Source organism: Catharus ustulatus, chromosome 2 (genome assembly GCF_009819885.2).
Source record: "Catharus ustulatus isolate bCatUst1 chromosome 2, bCatUst1.pri.v2, whole genome shotgun sequence".
Taxonomy (NCBI): domain Eukaryota; kingdom Metazoa; phylum Chordata; class Aves; order Passeriformes; family Turdidae; genus Catharus; species Catharus ustulatus.
This window is the reverse complement of record NC_046222.1, coordinates 73,039,431-73,057,862: the sequence shown is the minus strand read 5'-3', so window position 1 is coordinate 73,057,862 and position 18,432 is coordinate 73,039,431. Positions and strand designations below refer to the sequence as shown.

At 42.6% G+C, this 18,432-nt stretch overlaps 2 protein-coding genes across 2 annotated transcripts; one reads left to right on the top strand and one right to left on the bottom strand.

The window, feature by feature from the left end:
* Positions 1-4,765: 4,765 nt before the first annotated feature.
* LOC116992671 (glutamine amidotransferase-like class 1 domain-containing protein 3A, mitochondrial) lies at positions 4,766-10,200 on the top strand. Its single transcript, XM_033052513.2, has 4 exons — positions 4,766-4,961; positions 6,811-6,982; positions 8,806-9,010; positions 9,906-10,200. The coding sequence occupies exons 1-4, from the start codon at positions 4,854-4,856 to the stop codon at positions 10,096-10,098; spliced, it is 678 nt and encodes a 225-aa protein (XP_032908404.1). The 5' UTR covers positions 4,766-4,853; the 3' UTR covers positions 10,099-10,200.
* Positions 10,201-10,782: 582 nt separating this feature from the next.
* On the bottom strand, positions 10,783-18,230 carry ACOD1 (aconitate decarboxylase 1). The gene is made up of 5 exons (XM_033051718.1): positions 18,219-18,230; positions 16,699-16,860; positions 15,537-15,626; positions 13,314-13,519; positions 10,783-12,747 (listed from the first exon to the last, which is right to left on the bottom strand). Exons 1-5 carry the CDS (start codon positions 18,228-18,230, stop codon positions 11,793-11,795), a joined length of 1,425 nt encoding a protein of 474 aa, XP_032907609.1. The 3' UTR covers positions 10,783-11,792.
* Between the last annotated feature and the right edge of the window lie 202 nt (positions 18,231-18,432).

Sequence of the window (18,432 nt, the reverse complement as noted above, 5' to 3'; positions counted from 1 at the left end):
GCAGTATCCCTGCAGAAAACACAGCTATTTCCAGCTCTGTAGAGTTCAAAACTGGCTATGCTTGTGTCAGAGTCCAGGAGGCTAAGTTTAGTAGTTGACATCCAGAGTGAAAACACTGGTGTATGCTAGTTACTGGGTAAATAATAACTCTGCTGTGGACTTTTGACTGTCAGGAGCCAGAAAAATATCCCTGCTCATTTCATGTGAGCCCCTACAGAACAATCAGTTCTCTAGTCAGCACTATGCTAGGCTATATACTCAAACAAAACTGCAGGTGGAAAACCCTGCATCCTTCATAAAAATTCAGGATGGCCTTCTGAATATCAGTTTCAGTAATGCTGAGGGTACTACAGATATTCAGAATATCTTAAAACCTTTAATTTCAGCAACATTTATTTATCTCACTTCCTTGCTGTCTGATTCTATTGTGTTTATTTTTAAAATCCATGCCATTCAACACTATACATTAATTTGATGCATGCTTACACAACCAATACATAATAATACTTCCATATCTCATTTTTATCTCATGCATGTTAATTGTGTCTGGTTTATAAAATCTCTGGGTTTATTTGTTAGAAAATAAAGTGCGCCGGTAATCACACGTGTTTCATAGCTTGAGTATAGTTCTTTAATCTGTTCAAAAAGATATGTGTTAGTTTGGAGTATAGCCATAATTCCTAGTGTTAGAGATTTGGATGTGTAACTCTGCAAGTGCTTTATGTAATTAAGGAAGGCTAATTTATCCCTTCTTTGAAACCAGGATGAAAGGAAGTGAAATGGCATAATGAAAGTGCCATAACTGCTCGCTAGCCAAACTAGAAATGTGGTATGAACAGGTTCTTAGTCCTGGCTCAGCATATGTTTGTAGTGTGGATTATTAAATCTCCACTATGTAGATGCTGAAGGGGTTGTTGTTGGGTTTTTTGTTTTTTTTCTAGATAGCATTTTTATATCTCACTTCATTACATCCCACAGGAAACTTTTGCAGCAAGGTACCTTTTTTGGTTTTTTTCTCATGCAACCTAAGTCATGTTGTGAACATAGAAAATAAACCACTAATACATTTATGAGCTAAAAAAGACATTGTCTAGTTTATTATGCAGAAACATGTCGAATTCCCCATTATAAACCACACAGCTGATCTGCATCTTTGTCCAGTAACAGGCTCTGAGGAAATAACTGAGACCTGACAGAATTCCTAAATTTTTCTTATTTCCCAGAGTATTTTTTTCTTTGGTTAGTGAAAACAACATTTTCCTGAAACAACAAAGACTCTTGATGGTGGTTTCCCATTATGAATCAGTACCTTATCCATCTTTACCCTTGATATGAACAGGATGGAAGGGACTGAGAGAAAAAGGAAAACAAATCCTGCTGCTTCAGTCAGAAGTCATGGGTTTGAACAGATAGTTTGGCTTTGAACATGCACTTGAGTCATCACACTGTAAGTCACAGCAGAGAGGCTGTTGCACCTGAAGTAACAGCCCCCAGTCTCACAAAAGTGGGCTGCTCTGGATGGTGCTTACACCACAGCTGCACATCTCCCAACCCATGCATACGCTGGCAATGTGCCATTCAGAAGGAAAGTCACAGTTATATATATGGATTACAGCAGATAAAGCTACACATCTGGCAGCTTTACTGATCACAGGGGTTTTTTCCCCACTCACACTGGCATATGTTAGCTATTGAGTCAGCTGGATATTGAGAAATACAAACATTACCTGAAGTCACACTGAAGCTGCTCTGAAAGACTCAAGTTTATCAGTCAGGCACAATCTCTGCCTTTGAGGGGTAAGAAAGGAATTTTAAGAGCCAGAAACAGGGCTCCTGTGCACCTACTCTTTGCTACATAGCCTAAGATGCCACCTGAACTGTGAGTTGGGCTAGGAGAAAGCCATGTCTTTTTTTACAGGAGGAGGGAATGAGTGGGCTATCTTTGTAAGACACTGCTAAGAGTTCCCCTCAGGACCTCAGCCCTGACAGATAGGATAACAGCTGTGCTCAGGACAGATGTGCAGTTCAGTAAACATTTGGGATTGCAGGGCAGCTCCTCCTTTGTCTGCCAGTTTAGGGGGCAGGTAACAGAAATTATTTCTTTCCAAGATGGAATTCTAAGGGGGGTCTGCTGAAGCCTGAGCGATAGGATGAGGGTTAGGATAAGGATGCAGAGGAAGTCCATAATGAGTTTTAAACTGAGATGAACCCTCTGGGATTTGCTGCAGGGTAGGGATAAGTGAAATGATGAGTCAGCTGGGTGCCTGTGAAATACAAAGAGCTGTCCGAGTTAAATTTAAGCTAACAGCTGTTGTCAGGCAACAAAGGCACTTCAAAGCAGGATTTCCACTAGAGAAAACATCTTTTCAAATCCTGGGCAGCAGGAAAAAGGCTGGGGTCTACGACAAAGCTGTAATTGAACCCCCTGCAGTCCGAAGGGGACAGTACCTGCTCTCTTCCCTTCAGGGTGTGCAGCTGGTTGCTCAAGATCTGATAAAAACTTGTGAAGCCAGAAACTGCTTCTGCTCCACTGAGACATCTCAGAAGGGGCTTCCTGCTTCTTTCCTGATGAGCTGCTTTTATGCCAAAGCTCCTGCCTCCCACCTGAGTTACACTGCAGCCACACTTGAACCCAGCTGTTTACCGTATCCATGCAGACCCAATCCATGCATTGGTCATTCCAGCATAACCTTGCATTTGCCTCATCACCATGGATTTTTCTAGTGATCGGACTCTTGGTGCAACATCACTGCTATTCAGTTTCTAAAAGGGAACAGGCACATAGTAGTGGCTGGATCCAGCAGCAGCCCCAGATACAGCAGGGTAGAGGCTGGGATTACACTACTGATACCAGGTCAATTCACAGGATATGCAAGAACGACCTATACATCAGGACAACAGGAAACACCTGCAGCACAGCTCAGGTGATGTTTGGATACCCAGGCCTAAGTGCCCATGGATTTGTGGCTGGAGGGCGTGTGGGTGGAGGCCACGGCTAAGGCTGGCCAGGGTAATTATAGGGCTGCTAGTGCACCAAGGGTCTTGGCCATAGCTTCTTCTCCCATCAAGGTGTGGCCTCTCACCTTGCAAATATCTGGCTTTAGAGTCATACTCCTTGTACTCCAGAATAGAGAAGAGTCCTCTTAGGGTTACTTTGGGGTCACAGAGAGCTAGGGCAAAGCATGTCATAAGCTGGGATGAAAATATGGACCTAAGACACAGAGGGCCATGACAAGATCATACAGTCAGGGCAGGGATGTAGAATGAGCAAGTTGGGACTGGATCAGGGAACAGAGCTGGCACAGGGATATGACACAGAGAACCTGAAGTGCGATAGGATTATCATATCCCAATTAAGTCTAGGGTCCATCCAGGAAAAAGGACCACCTATAATGAGAATCTGAGGTCCATCTAAGAGACAGGGCCAGAAACAAGACTGGAGATAAGGTTACTGACAATTCAGTCCAGGATCCATCCAGAAAGACTAGCCAGTAAGTCAGGTCAGAAAGGAGCAGGGAATTGCAGTTCTGAAGGTGCTCACTTCCCTAACTCTAATGTTAACCCTGGCTCTAACACACAGAAGAATTTGGGACTACACTCCTTTCTCCAAACATGCACTGAGCTTAACCTCCTTCCAGGCAGAAGCTTTCTCCTAGCTCTCAAGCATAAAGATGATTCCAGTAGGATTCCAGCTCTACAGACTCTCAGTGGAGCTATGCTGTAGTCCTGCTCAACCCTAAGAGGCAGAGTGTGGTGTAGACTGAGCTGAAGCCCTCTACCTGTTTGGAGTAAACACTGCCCAGAAGACTGGAGTCTGCCCTTCAGCACAGAATTTCCCTATCCTGTTCCAGAATCTCCCTGTCTGTCATGCCACACAGACTCCCAGCCAATCAGTATTCAACTGAATGCATTTTGCTGCAGGAAAAGATGCCGCTTTCAAATGTCATTTTTGTTCTGCCCAGTCTACTCACTCTCAAGTCCTCTGCAGAAAACCCGTACTCCAAATTTTTGGAAGACACTAATTTTTCTATAAGATCCAGTTTTTCAGTCCTCTGGTCCAGTAAAAGAATAAGTTTTCATCATTAAACACAAGCTTCTTCTTATTATAAGAGAGGTAGCTGATGTAAAATGAAGGACCAAGAGCCGAGAGACCTTACTAAAATTCGATACAGTTGATCCCTGGTGTGGCATTAGTGTGCACAGTCCTAAGGAGGAGACATGGGATGCATTCTTTGCCTTTTGGTTCACTAAAGCAACGCCCTAAGGGACTAAGCTGGGAGGAGGTCAAGGAAGAAAGGCTGGTTTGCTAAAATGCTTCTGTTTTTCCTGATAAAGTGAAGCAGCTCCTTGAAACCCGGCCTGAGATTAAGGGAGAAAAAAAGGACTAGCTGGGGCTGATGAGCCAGGCATCACTGAAACAAACAACATCGGGACCCAGCAGTACCGCAGGCCTCTTACCAAACTCCACTTTTTATTTTGCTTTCAAAGCAATTTGGAAGCCGATTTTCATTACACAATTACAGCCCTACGCGCAGAACAAACCCACCGAACAAAAACCTCACTGGTACCTCCCAGAGGGTCTGCGAGCCGCGGCGACTTTGTGACTGGCCGGGCCTGGGGCCGAAACTGTGCTTGAGCCTGTTTTGTTTAAAACTAGAGGCACTTGTCATTCGCCTTCCACATCCTCTCGTTCATTTCCGCCCGCCCATACCGGAGGGGAAGACGGAGACGGCGGCGGGTCCGGCGGCGCAGGCGTGGCGGGAGGAGGAGCCGAGCAGCAGCAGCAGGGACGGTGCTGGCAGGCCCGGCTCGCCGCCTGGCGCAACTCCTTCCCGGCCTGAGGGGCGGCTGCCATGGGCAAGCGGGTGGCGCTGGTGCTCGCCGGCTGTGGCGTCTTCGATGGCAGCGAGATTCACGAGGCGTCGGCGGCGCTGGTGCACCTGAGCCGCGGCGGCGCGGAGGTAGCGGGGGCGGCGGGCCGTGGGGCTGTGTGTATGTTTATATATGTGTGTCCGTGTGTCTGTCTGTGTGTGCGGCCCAGCGTGCGCTGCGCCACACAGCAGCCGGGAGTCTCCCTCTCTGTGGGATCGAGCCCGTCCCGGCTTGCGCTGTTCCCTGCGCCGCCCCTGTACTCTCTAAAGCCTCTTCAGCCATAATCAATCTCTTCATGTTTCCCCCTCCCCTGTTTTATTCATCCCCGCCCTGCCTCCTGACGGGAGCTGACATCGCACAGGCAGCTGGACACAAGACTGAAGGAGGGTCTCATTAATACAATTAGATTATTATGCTAAAAGTCATGCCTGCAGGTCGAAGAGACCCCTTCCCAGATAAAGACCGTTCCCCTGAGCGTGTGTAGAAGTTTACTGGAGTTACAAAACTTGCATGGAAATGACGAGGCAATCCTAATAGCGGGGCTGCACTTGGAGGGTTGCTCTGAATTTCTGTGTACAGACAATGCCAAAAAAGTCCAGTGGGTGTGCGTGATTTGTGGAATACCACCGAACACTCAGGCTTGCACGACTCTGAAATAAATAACCAATGTCTGTCTTGACAGTATTTGCTTGTCACACCCTAGGTAATGAATTCAATTTTGTGGGCAACAGTGCCAGACTCTTTAGTGATGCCCAGTGAACAGGATGAGGAGCAATAGTCATAAACTAAACCTCAAGGGGTTTCATCTCAACATGATGAAGAACTTCTTTACATTGAGGGTGGCAGAGCATGGGAACAGGCTGCCCAGGGAGGTTCTGGAGTCTCTGTCTGTGGAGATTTCCAAAACCCACCTGGATGCATTCTCGTGTAGCCTGTTCTAGGTAACCCTACCTGATTGGGGGGTTGGACTGAGTGATCTCCAGAAGTCCTTCCAGCCCTAACAATTCTGTGATCCTGTGAACCCAGGAGCAAGGAGAAGCTGCAGACCTGTCCCTTCTCCTCTGACCACAGGGAGCTGAGGATGGGTTAAAATTCTTTATTTTACTACCGATTACTTTTGTAGCCCTCACTGGGGTTCACCTGCTTGTTTTCTGCTCGCTATTTTTGGTAAACTGGGACTTGTCAGAGTAGCCTGGGCCAGGACGTAGTGGTGTGCTTTTGTCCCATCTGTGGCTTCAGCTGGCAGAAGCTGGTCACTGTGTGTAGCCACATTCAGGTGTCTGATGGTAACAACAACACCCTCATTTAGCACAAAATTGTCATCTCTGAGAAGTTTGCAAAGGAAGCTTCAAAACAGACACAGAAAAACAGCCCCTGTGGTATGTCTGTTGCAGATCTTTTTATTTTGATGCAGTATTCTGTCTTTGTGTCTAATCAAATTGGTTCTCCTGTATTTTGTTCTTCCTTTCTGCTGCAGGTGTTTTAGGACAGCTGGTAACTCTAATGTTTCCTCTGAAAGTGCTTGGACAGTTCGCATCTTTAACTTTTTTATGTCAAACTTTTTTAGCACTTTCATCCCATAACAGCTAAGAGCAACCTTTCTTCCAAGTCAGCTGTGTGTCCTGTTGGGCTGCTGGCATAAATTGTGGTGTCCTGTTTGTCCTTGGGCTTATCTGCCGTTCTAAAATCAGTAGGCTTAATGTTGGCATAAAAATACTCTCCTGTCAAAATGCTGCAGGAATAGGATGGAAGAATGGCTGTGTTTACCCATCCTAATATATCATATGTTGCTTTAGATATTTAATGTGCTAGATTCATCCTGTGGAATTTGCTTAATTTAGATAAGAGGCTTCAGGGACAAAACCTGTTTTCATTAAGTAGTCTTTATTGTGACAAATATTTATGAGTTTTATTTATTTGCTTTATCTCTCTTCCTAGGTGAAGATATTTGCCCCCAATATTGAGCAAAGGGATGTAGTCAATCACCTAAAAGGAAGTCCAGCAGAAGAGAAGAGAAATGTGTTAGTTGAAAGTGCCAGGTTGGCAAGGGGAAACATTCAGGATTTGGCTGAATTGAAAGCTAGTGAATTTGATGCTGTCATTTTCCCTGGTACGTATCACAAAATCACAGAATATTCTGTCTTGGAAGGCCCACAAGGATCATTGAGTCCAGTTCTTAAGTGAATGGCCAGGGGCTGAGCCCACAGCCTTGGCGTTATTAGCACCACGCTCTGACCAGCTGAGCTCATCTTTCAAAAGAAAATTATTTGTGACTTTTTGACTCAATATATTTATTGATTCATAGTTCACTAAGTTAAAATGCTAGAGTGTTCTTTTGGTATTTAGTTATGCATCCCACCATTCCTTCTTACTAAAGGTTGTGAAAACTTCACTACTTATATGTGGACAAGAACCCTGACCAGAGTACAAAAACTGGGCAGAACTCGGTTTACATGGCAGTGCCTTAATTTCAGGGCCTCTAAAAATGTTGGCAGAATAGCAGGTTGCCAAATAGATTATGTTCCATATCAGATGGGATTACATTCTGTTTTAATTATGTATCCACTCAGCTGCTGATGAAGTTGTACAAAATGTGTTTATGGATATTTTTTATTTAGAGACCACAGAATTGCATTCCAGAAGGAAGTAATTGTAATCACTTTTAGAAATTAAGAAGCCAGAGCATCACGAGGAAATCTTGACTTGCTGAAGATCTCTTTCCAGAGTATTCATAGTGCTGTTAAATACTGCCTTCATAATTGGGCCTAAGTGTTAATTTTGAAGTTTTCACGGTGTTGTAAGGCCAGCAGAGGGAGTGTGTGTATAACACAGAGAAACAATTCTGCCTGCACTGTGAGTGGTTGATGTCAGGGCTGATCAGGAGGGAGTAGAGGCTCACAGATGTTCTCCACATTAATTTCATGCTGTTATAACCCAGGCTCAGGGGGTTGCTGTAATAACTGTTAGAGGGAAATAAACCCTATTAAGTTTGAAAATTAAAATCTTGCCTCAGAGATTTCAGATAACACTTGAAAGTGAGCAAACTGGGAGAGGAAAAATATTAAAAATGCAAAGCTTCTTGATGCTGTCTGTTGAAGTACTTGTGGAAATTTCCTTATTCATATTGGAGAAAAGTTGATGCTGGGCACATTCCGTATGGAATAACCTTACTTTGATTATTCTGATAGTTATAAATCCAGAAGACAAAGGAGTTGTAAAATACAATCTGCTTGTGCAATTAAATGAAGATTAAATGCACCTTAAAGGATTGTTAAAACTAAGTTGCAGAAAGACAAATTGGCACTATTTTAAAAAGGAAATTATGTTATCATTTACAAGGGTATTTTTGTCTCAGAATGCCATATGTTATAATGTCAGTTTTATGTAAAGTCCCCAGTATTTTTTTATTGTGTTAATGTCTTTTTTTAAAAGTTGAAAAGTAGTTCTAGGGAAGAAAAGCTCTTCTGTAATTGCTTAAGCATCAAAGTAAAACTGAGAGTTCATTACTGTAGAGGGTCAAATCACTGTTTGCATTACTCTCATGAATTCATATTTTTGCTTTTAACTAGTATTGGTCTTCTGATCCTTCTTCCTTACTGAGGAGATGGTGCAGCTGTTCCAGTGACTAGCAAATGAATGTGAGGTTTCCTGTTTGTTTATTTGTTGCTTTTTGAAACAAGGTTAAGCTTTCTGGCTTATATGTAACCTACGTGGTATAAAAAAGTGTGCAGTTAAACTTTTAACATTGTAAAGCCATAGTTTACAGGTTACAGTGACATTGTGAGGCTTTCAATATGGTTACTAAAGAATCCCAGGGATACCAAGATTATGTTGTAAAAAAAGAGCTTCTGTTTGGTATCGAATTTCATAGCTTTTAGCAGTGCCGTATATTTGAGCTTTTTGGTTTTAGTTTTGTTTGTTTTTTTTTTTTAGGTGGTTTTGGTGTAGCAAAGAATCTGTGTTCCTGGGCTGTAGATGGCAAGAACTGTACTGTCAATGAGCACGTGAACGCCACACTCCAAGCCTTCCACAGTGCTAAGAAGCCCATTGGTTTGTGCTGTATATCACCAGTTCTGGCAGCAAAGTCTTTCCTGGTTGTGAAGTTACAGTCGGTCAAGATAAAAAATGTAGATGGAAGGTAAGAAGGAAAATGGATGGAGATGATTTTATATGGAAATTAAGATTAGGGAATGGACAGGCTTCTGTGTAAAAGTCCCTTTGGTACCAGTAAACCTGGGGGAAATTAGTTACTTTAAGAAAAATTAGTGACAGTTTTCACTAGAATAATAGTAGTAGGCACAGAACTCACACAGGGCAGAGAGAATGAATCCATGAGGTCAAGTGACTTGTGATGTTACAACCAGATATACACTGATCTGTCGTATCATAGAATTGTTCAGGTTGGAAAAGTCCTCTAGGATGGTTGAGTCCAGCTGTTAACTCAGGGATTTTTAATGAAGTTTTTCTGGTGGTAGTGGTTTGCTACCACTTTAGGAGAGGGAGAGAGGGAGATGAGAGCAGGGCCTGGCAGAAATCAGTACTGCTTCAAGAGCTGTCAACTCCCAATAAAACCTTCTGAATTAAATTTATCAGCATCTATAGTGAGGTATTCTGTTTCAGAACAGATTGCTTCCTTTTCAGAAGGGTGAAAAAACATCAAAATCTCTACAGATCTCAGAGGAACACCTTACAAGGAGGTGTTGGAAAAGGTTGCAAATTCAGTTGGCTTCTCTCAAGCTTTTAAAGATGGCTGCACTTGGTATCATCTTCCATACTTATGGAAAGATTGTTAAAAACTATTGTACCTTCTGACTTATTGTGTCTCTGCATTTCAGGCCTTGCTTTAAAGGTACTAGATCACTTGATGTGTTCATAGGGGATAGGAGAAACTGATAGTAGCAGCCTCTTTAACTCCCTTATCATCAGCTAGAGAGTCACGTAGCTGTTATTGTAATTCTCTCACTCAATTTATGTGTGCAGAATTTTTTGGCTATATCATTGCTTTATGTTAATTAAAGTATTTTTATTTATAGATTTCCTGATGCTGAAACAGCATCTGCTATAACAGAGCTTGGATGTAAGCACATTTGCAAAAACGTAAACGAATCCCATGTGGATAAAGCCAATAAAATAGTTACTACCTGTGCTTTCATGTGCAAGGCTCCTCTGCATGAAATCTTTGATGGAATTGGAACAATGGTACAAGAAGTCCTGAAGCTTGCCTGACTAGGAAGCATACAGACTTCTCCAAGGAAATCAGTGTAGCTAAGCATAAACATTCAGCTTCCTTTGATTGAATTAATAAAATAATGCAATTGCTAAATTTCACAGTTCCTGGTTTGTTTGGTGTAGTGGGGTGTTCTTAAATGTTTAATTCATCAGACTGTTACTGCTGAATTTAACCTACTTATTTATCTTTTAAAATAGAAACCATATATTGAGGTAATGGGAGGGGTCTTTTTTTTTTTAATGAATCCAAATGTATTCAATCTTTAAAACACTGCACAGTAGGGTTTTATCACATCATTAATGGTTATCAGTAATTCACATTTGCTGTTACCCAGCTGCAATTACAAGTGAAGTAGCTGTAAATGAGTCTGTTTACCTTCAGTACAGGTGAGTAATTAAATTCTGATTTCTAATCAGAAAGGAAAAATAAAAGAATGTGGTTATTTGGCTTCTTTTTTCTCTTTGCAAGTCTTTAAGCAAGTATTACAAATGGACTTCTGAAATTTTTACAGACCCCCTAGGTAAACCAACTTTATAAACCAAGATCCAGCACAAATGAATGCATTGCATGTGGAAAATACGCAAGTTTTGTGCTAGTAAATGAAGTAATTTCAGATTTATTTAGTAAAATGAATTAGATTTATTTTGTGATTTTTTTTGCATTTATTGTTTAGTGCCCTGAGGACTTACAATTTTATATGTGTTAGAGCCCATGCTTTCATCTTACAAATGTGAACAAAGGGTTGGCAGCTTATCATAGAAGCTCAATCTGGCCAGGCTTTGTACTTCTGGAGGAACAAAAAATTCCCAGAATTCATTATCAAGGTCCACTGTGGACACTGAGTTGTGTCACATAAGAGGTGCTCTGGTGGTCACAGGTCTCTGTCACTCCTGCCCAGGGTAGTGTAGCCCGCACTGGTGGGCCTGAAGGAACCTAAACTGACATCACCTGCTCCATGTCTCATGGAACTGGGGTGGGAATGAAACAGGAACAGACCTGTACCTCAGAGGAGCCAACAGGTGGAACTGGGAAATAAAGCCTTTGCGATGAGGAGTGTGGAGCTGTCCTGCTCAGCACTCATCACGAGACTGAGCCCAGGCCTTTGCTGCCTCAGTGCAAGAGCAATGGCTGCAGTGACACCTGACACGCTGCAGAGTTTTGAGTGCTCCCCCTCCCTACGTGTGCTGTATTTATTTTAGCACAAATGTCAGCGCTCAGACCTAACAGGTGCCCACTGCAAGGAGGTTGTAGAGATAAATCTACAGAAAAAAATAAATAAAGGCTTTAGTTCTCTGTACTTCTAACCATGATGATTTTCACAGACACAGCACTTCCATATTATTCCAGAATTTGGATTTCCTGTATGGAGTTATTTAGGAGAAGCAGAACACAGATTTTTGGCAGAAGAGCAGGGAGATTTTTGTGCCGTGTGCAAGCAGTGAATGCTCTGCCTCTAGAGGTACAAAGAGAGCTGGAGTTGGCTGTGCCAGCAGAGGATCTTCTGTTCAGCCTGGCTAAGCTGGGCACGTAATCACCAAATTATTTTCTTTGTCAAAAAGCACAATATTGGACTGAATATAGTTCTTATGTTACAGGAGTCTTATTTAAAAGTGCTTGAGTCACTAAGTAAGAATTTGTCCTGAATTTTGCATTGGCTTTGTGAAGAGCATGTAGTTGTTGGCTGGAACATTCAAAGGAAGCGCAGCTTCTCTGGTAGTGCTCTAGCTGACTGTCCTGATAGAAATGTGCTTAACACAGAGCAGTCCTCTACTTTTTCCAGGCTGTGCACAGTCTCTATAATGCCTTCCATGGCTTCTGTGGGCAGGATGCCAAGTGCATTGGATTGAAACTTTTTCTCCAAGTCTTCCTTTTTTAGAGGTTTCCTCCAGTGCCCATAGAAGGTAGTGCAGCGGTCGCTGATGGTGTTGCCATCCCGAAGCGTGACACTCACTTCGCAGTACAGGCTGTCAAAGCTGGGGGTGTTGTCAGGAGGGTGCTCCAGCTGTGTTTTGCAGAGGAGTGCTCGCAAGGCTGGCCGGTGAACATTCTCACTGGTGAAGGACTGGACTGACATGCTGCCGTCCAGCAAAGCAGAGCATGCAACAAACTGGAAGGAGTGTCGTGCTTCATGCTCTGAGGCTGGGCTGGGTCTGTTCACATATTTGACCTCAGGGACTTTGAGAACGACTTTCTCAATTTTATCAAGGGGGAACAAGTTCTCACTGCTATCCAGAAGCTTTCTCCTAACAGAAGATGCTGCATCAGCCACCCAGTGTGTCGCAAGATGAGCAGGAAAGCGTTTGATGGCCACATCTTGCTGGTCCAAGAGCCAGGGGTAGGACTGCAGGGTTGGCAGATTCTGTGGGCTGTAATCTGTATAAAAGGCACCCATCCCTGATTCCATGTCCAAGATCTGTTTGTTTCCTTGAAGGCCTTGTAAAGCTAAGCAAGCTGCTTCCAGTCCATGCTTGGCAGCATTCCCAACATGGAGGGGCTTTATTTGGGTTGCTGCATTAGCCAGTGGGGCACCTGCATAGGAGGCAGCAATAGCCAAGGCATTTTTACATTCCAGCTGGTCAAGAGCTAGCAGTTTAGCACAAGCTGCTGCACTCCCCATTACACCAACCACAGCTGGTGGGTGAAACCTGAGGAAACAAAAGTATCTTTGTTACCAGATTTCAAAAATTCACCAAATTCACTATCTACAAAAGCTTTTAATTCACTGCCATGGAAAATGGATTGGACCATCAAGAAACATGCATTCAGCATTCATGTGTGGTCCTAACTGAGAGTTGTCACTTTTACCCAGGAAAAAGTAGAACTGGAATAGTACTGCTTGCAGTACATCCTTCCCAGAAAGCAACTGAAACATTGGTGCTGCTCATAGTTCCAAGCAAATTTATAGTCAAAGGTATATGTATTATTATTTAAATTGATATATGATTATAAATCTATAAAAATTCAAAATTTTCAAAAAGGGAGATCATTGCCTCATCGTGAATTGGTCAATGCTTTCAAAAAGAAATCTATTAGCTAAAGAGTTAGGAGTCAAGTGCATTTATGTGTAAGATCAGCCTTCCCTAAATTTCCAGACAAACAGCTTGGGAAATATAACTAAGTGTGCCACCTGTATATTAACTGACAATTAATTATGTATAATAGCACTAATTAAAAACCACCTTCACTTTCTACTTTAAACATTTCTATGTACCTTTTTGGAATATTCCTGGCTTCTCTGGAGAAGTGCAACAATCTTCCTTGCACCTCAATGCCCACATTGAAAGCTAAGAGCAGATCAAGACCCGAGATCTTTTTCTTCTGAGGAAAGGCCTCTGAGAGTGCAATCAGTGCAGGGAGCACAGCCCCGGATGGGTGTGTGGCTGGATGCCAGGTGTCATCAAAGTCCATTGAGTGCACCTAATGGAAAGAGGAGCATTGATATGTTAGAAATAAACTCTGACTTGGCAAGGTTGCCTCAGCCAAATGAAACTACTGTCACTGCTATAAAAAATACCAAGAACTAGATCTTCCTTAGAAAGCAAAGATTTCAAAAATCTTTTAAAGACCTTTACTCCCAACATGGCTGTCTGAGAAGTGGCAATGCAGCCACTTGCATCTTGCCTCAAAGGTGAATAATTCTAATTCAACTTGTACCAGCCTGAAACCGGCGTGACAGTGATTCCTTTTTTCTGCAGTTGGCTTTTGCTGCTTTAATTAGACTGGTATAATTAAAGCAGCTTTCTAGGTCCACCATGTGAACAGTGAATTTTCACTTTTCCCAAAACATAATGAAATATAAACGCAATGAATTTAGTTCCCCAGTGCTGCAACCGATGCTGCCATTAGGATACGCACCATAAAACTGTAGCAGTTAAATACTGCTAAATGGAATTTATATCATCAGAGCTACTTCTCTGGTGCAACAGGCACAAGCCTGCAAATGTACACGAGGCTTTAGCCTGAATTTTCAGCACACCAAAACAAGCCCTGTCACACAAGGAACCAGACTCCCTGGAGCTGCTGGGAGTAGGATAAAGCTACAGTCTTAATGCTGAATGAGCTGCTTGGCTCAAGAGAGTATTCCAAATGGTGCCTTCTCATTCCCATGGCCAGAGCCCAGCTGCTCAGGAAGATTTTAGGTGTTCCCAGCATGGCATATGGCTGCTGATCTGGCAGCAAATTGTCCCCAACAGTGCAGTCAGTGTCTGTAATTTACTGCTTACCAGACGCATTCCTTCCTCCTGCAAAGTTCTGAGAATCCCCAAAGACCTGGGAGCATCAGGGACAGCAGTTTTTTTTAATATAGCATAGTAACACCTCAAAACCTGAACGTTCACGTCTGTTTACCTGTGTCTTAACTTCAGAGCAAACTGGGAAGGAAGGTAGTCAGGCTCCCCAGTACTCAGGTTTTGCCCTGTAATACTGTAATTATGGATTTTTGAGGACTGTTTCTAAGCAAATAGAAGAAGGAAATGCAGTGTCTGCCTTGAAAAAACTTTGATGCCATCTGGGAAGATGCCCTGCAGTGCAGGATAAGGAAAGCTGTGGGCAATACCCTGTAAGCCATGTTTCTGGTGTCTTCAGTAAGTGCTTAAATTGACCTGTGACCAAGTTGTAAACTGAAGTGATCATATATATGCTAACAGCCAGACCTGAATATTATAAGGGCTGCTAGGAGCTGAGCAGTACCAGATCTCATTTCCAAGGTAATTTTCTCTACATTGGAAATGAGCTGTTAAATTGGACCTCTGATATTGTTGTCACACTAATTTAAATAGGCTTATTATTACTTTTTCCTTGGTTGATCACCTTCCCTGGTTTTGCATAATTGCCAAATTTGTCTACCCCACCTCTTGTCCATCTTTCAATTTCAAATGGTTTCAGCCTCAATCTGAATTTAGACAAATGTCTGGGGAGTCAGTTATTGCTTTAGTGACAAAGTGTGTGTCCAAAATGTATCACTGACTTTTGGAAACTCTGTAACTGAAGATTAAGTTGCCTTGTGATATTATGTGTGTGTGTATCTATATGTGCATCTGTGTTTTCCTGTGACTGTACTTTACCAGTTGGCATGAAATTCAGATCCCAGCGAAATGAGCTAGAGCTAGAGGGTGCCTTTTAAAGCAGCTACAGGAAGGTTGTATCCCTGCTACAAGCTTACCAGGTTACAAGCTTTAGAGTTCTGATGTTTGACAGCAGCCCCAGGTCCCACATTAAATGTACCCTGGGATGCTGTTGAGTTGGATCATAGATATATTATACCTTAAATTCAATCTCACTGGATGGAAGTTGAAGCACATTAGGAGAATAGTCTAGGAAAGTTTTGTAGCAGGCTTCAGAATAAGCTAAGATTTTTGGGACAATTCAGTTCTCTACAGAGCAAGAATGGCACCAATTTGTATGATTTCAGAGCAAATAAAAGAGCATCCCTTACAGCCACTCCATTCACAAAAGCTGCATACAGAGGAGGTAGTCGGAAATCCAAGTGGCCCCAGATGGTACTGGATAAATCTGAGCAGTATATCTGAAACAAATTGACATAAATTAATTCAAAGTCCTGAATCTGAGGATAAATGCACATTGTAACTCTGATGCAACTGAGAGCAGACCATGTCCTCTTGGGATCTAACTACTCCTTTTTTATGAGAAAAATACTGTTCTTTCAGAAAGTCTGAAAATAAAGTCAGTTTCCTGTTGGCTTATGTCCTATTCCACCCAAACAGAGCTGGGGGGCAGACCATCACCACCCACCTGGACACTCAGTACCTTCACACAACCTCTGACCATGGATGTCCCTTCACACCACCATCGACAGAATCACAGAGTCAGCTGGGTTGGAAAAACCCCCTGAGATCATCAAGTCCAACCTAAACGATGACAGGACTGTCATCATCTGTTGAGGAAGATGTCTCATTAAAGGGTTTTGTTTTCTGTATTTCAGTAAAACCCTGAGTAACGATAGATGGCCTTCTAGTGCTGCAAACAAAATAAAAGGGAATAAACCTACCATGGTTTGGAAAGGGGAATTCTCTGTGGGAAAAGACTAATTGGCACACAGAGCTCTGGAGCACAAGTCCACCCAGAGAGGTCTGAAGGATAAAACAGTGGGCTGAACTCCTCCTCACTGATGCACTCCTGTGTTGGGAAAGCTTCTTTTCAGGGTCAATTACTCTGCCAGTTTTGAGGAGAGCAAGACTAGAGGAGAAGGATGGCTAATGCACCTCAGGCAACAATCATGTTTTAACCCACTGCTAACTCCCCAGCTCTTTAACAGTTCCTGGATTTGAAAGGCTGGTGATACGTGATGCTTACTTTGCTGATGTTTTTAATAAAATATCATAGGTGAAAGAAACGAAGGGGTTCTTAATTGACTGTGTTTATAGAAAGGGATCTTAGCATACAGGCTGATACAGAGACTTCTTCCCATCCAGAGTGAAAAGTAACTTGAGCACTGAAATTTCACTGTCTCCAGTGGGAAGAACGCAATTTCTTTCTTTCCAGCCATAATGGCAAAATTTCCTTTTCATAGTCTAAGTTTTTCCATTATTTTCTTAGAGCTAAGCTTTAGGGTGTGTTACAAATGCCAGACAGCTTACCTTGCTGTACTGTGCCACTTTGTGGCAGACCTCGGTGCTGGTACCCAGAAGCCCCACTCCAAGAGTATCCAGAATCATTCGCTTACTTCTCTGAATTACTTGATCTGTCAACTGATTTGCATTCAGACCATGAATCACCTTGGCAAAATTTCCTGTAACTGTCTGGGAAGGGAAAAAATAGAGAAAAGAAGAAGAAGAAGATATTTCTCTATATTTAAAGTAAAGACTATTTTCTTTCCTCTTTTTTTTTTTTTTTTTCTGTTTTGGGCTACTGTCTAGCACACTGGCCATTTCTTTCCCGTACATGAATTACATCAGCAAATCCAAGGTTAGAATTCTTCCTCTTTTTATTCCCAGAAATGTCACTGTGTTATTTATATTTTATTTATGCTTTCATCATTATCCTTTTCTGTCCTGTATTTCTTCTGCTTTCTCCCTGAGTCCTTGAGGGTATGCACTGCAGGTGCTATAACTATGCAAGATTATCATCTCTATCTCATCCCCATCTCATCTCCGTCTCTAATGACTATTCACACACTCACATACACACACCCCAATTAGAAGTAAAAACTTCTGTCTTTCCCATGGCACCTACTTGTTGGTATTGAAATCAGTGGGAGAGTAGCATTTCAAGCCAATGCACCCACTACCACACATGAAAGCAAGATTTACTTGCCTTACTATCCCAAATCTTGCTGAGCTTGGAGCTCAGTAGGAAGCAGGAGTTGGCAGCCCTACCTTGCACATATTGCTCATAGCTCCCAGCTCCCATTGAATTCACTCTCAGCTGGAGTTCCAGCTTTTCTCCAAGACAAGATCTTGCCTCTTTGAAAAGCAGTGGCTCCTTGTTCCTTGATCCTGCTGAACTGGGAATTATACATATTTATTTCCTTCTCCATTATGCAAATTCAACCTGCTTCTTGGCTGTTGAGCTGCTGTAGTATCTGTATTAGAAAATAATCTACAACTTCCCTTCCTGGACCATTAGAAATGTCCCACTGTAGAGGTACACATTATTTACAACCAGTCTATACACACAGTTTCTTTTTTATACTGGCAGGAGTGAATATTTATCTTCTTTCCCTTTGGGAATGATCTCCTTTAATTTCCCCTCTTCCTTCCCCTTCTTTTACTCCCCCTACACATATCCACACAGAGTGCTGGTATTATTTCCTTTTGACCTTCATTTTGCTGAGGTAAACAAACCAAATTGTGCTGTTCTCTCCTTTACAATATGTACTCACTCCTACTATGCCCATATATTTTCATTATGTTGTTCACACTGCATTCCTCTTTCTCTAGCAATGGTAACCAGAATTGCACCCATCATGACAAGCAAGTTCTCACTTGCACCTGTAGTGAAGCATTAAGATTATCCCAAGGAAGCAGCTACAAGCAGTTTAAAGCAGGTGAACCACATATTCCCTGGTGTGATGGGCACCTACTGCAACATACAGAGTGAGGATACGAAAGCTTAAATAAAGAATTGCATCTTACAGTGCTAAGGAACAAGACAGTACCTTTGCCCACATCTTGCAGGGGTGATGCATGTCCCAGAGAGATGCAGCAAATGAGTGGTGGCCAGTGAGCAGGGGAACTCACTCTCTCACTATTTATGTGTGTCTCTCTGAGGTGGGGGAAGGAATGTTAGGCCTTTCTACTCGTGCATCTTGTCCTGCCCATTTCCTCTTCTGCCTGTTAATGCTCTTTTTGCTTCACTTTCAACTTTCCCCT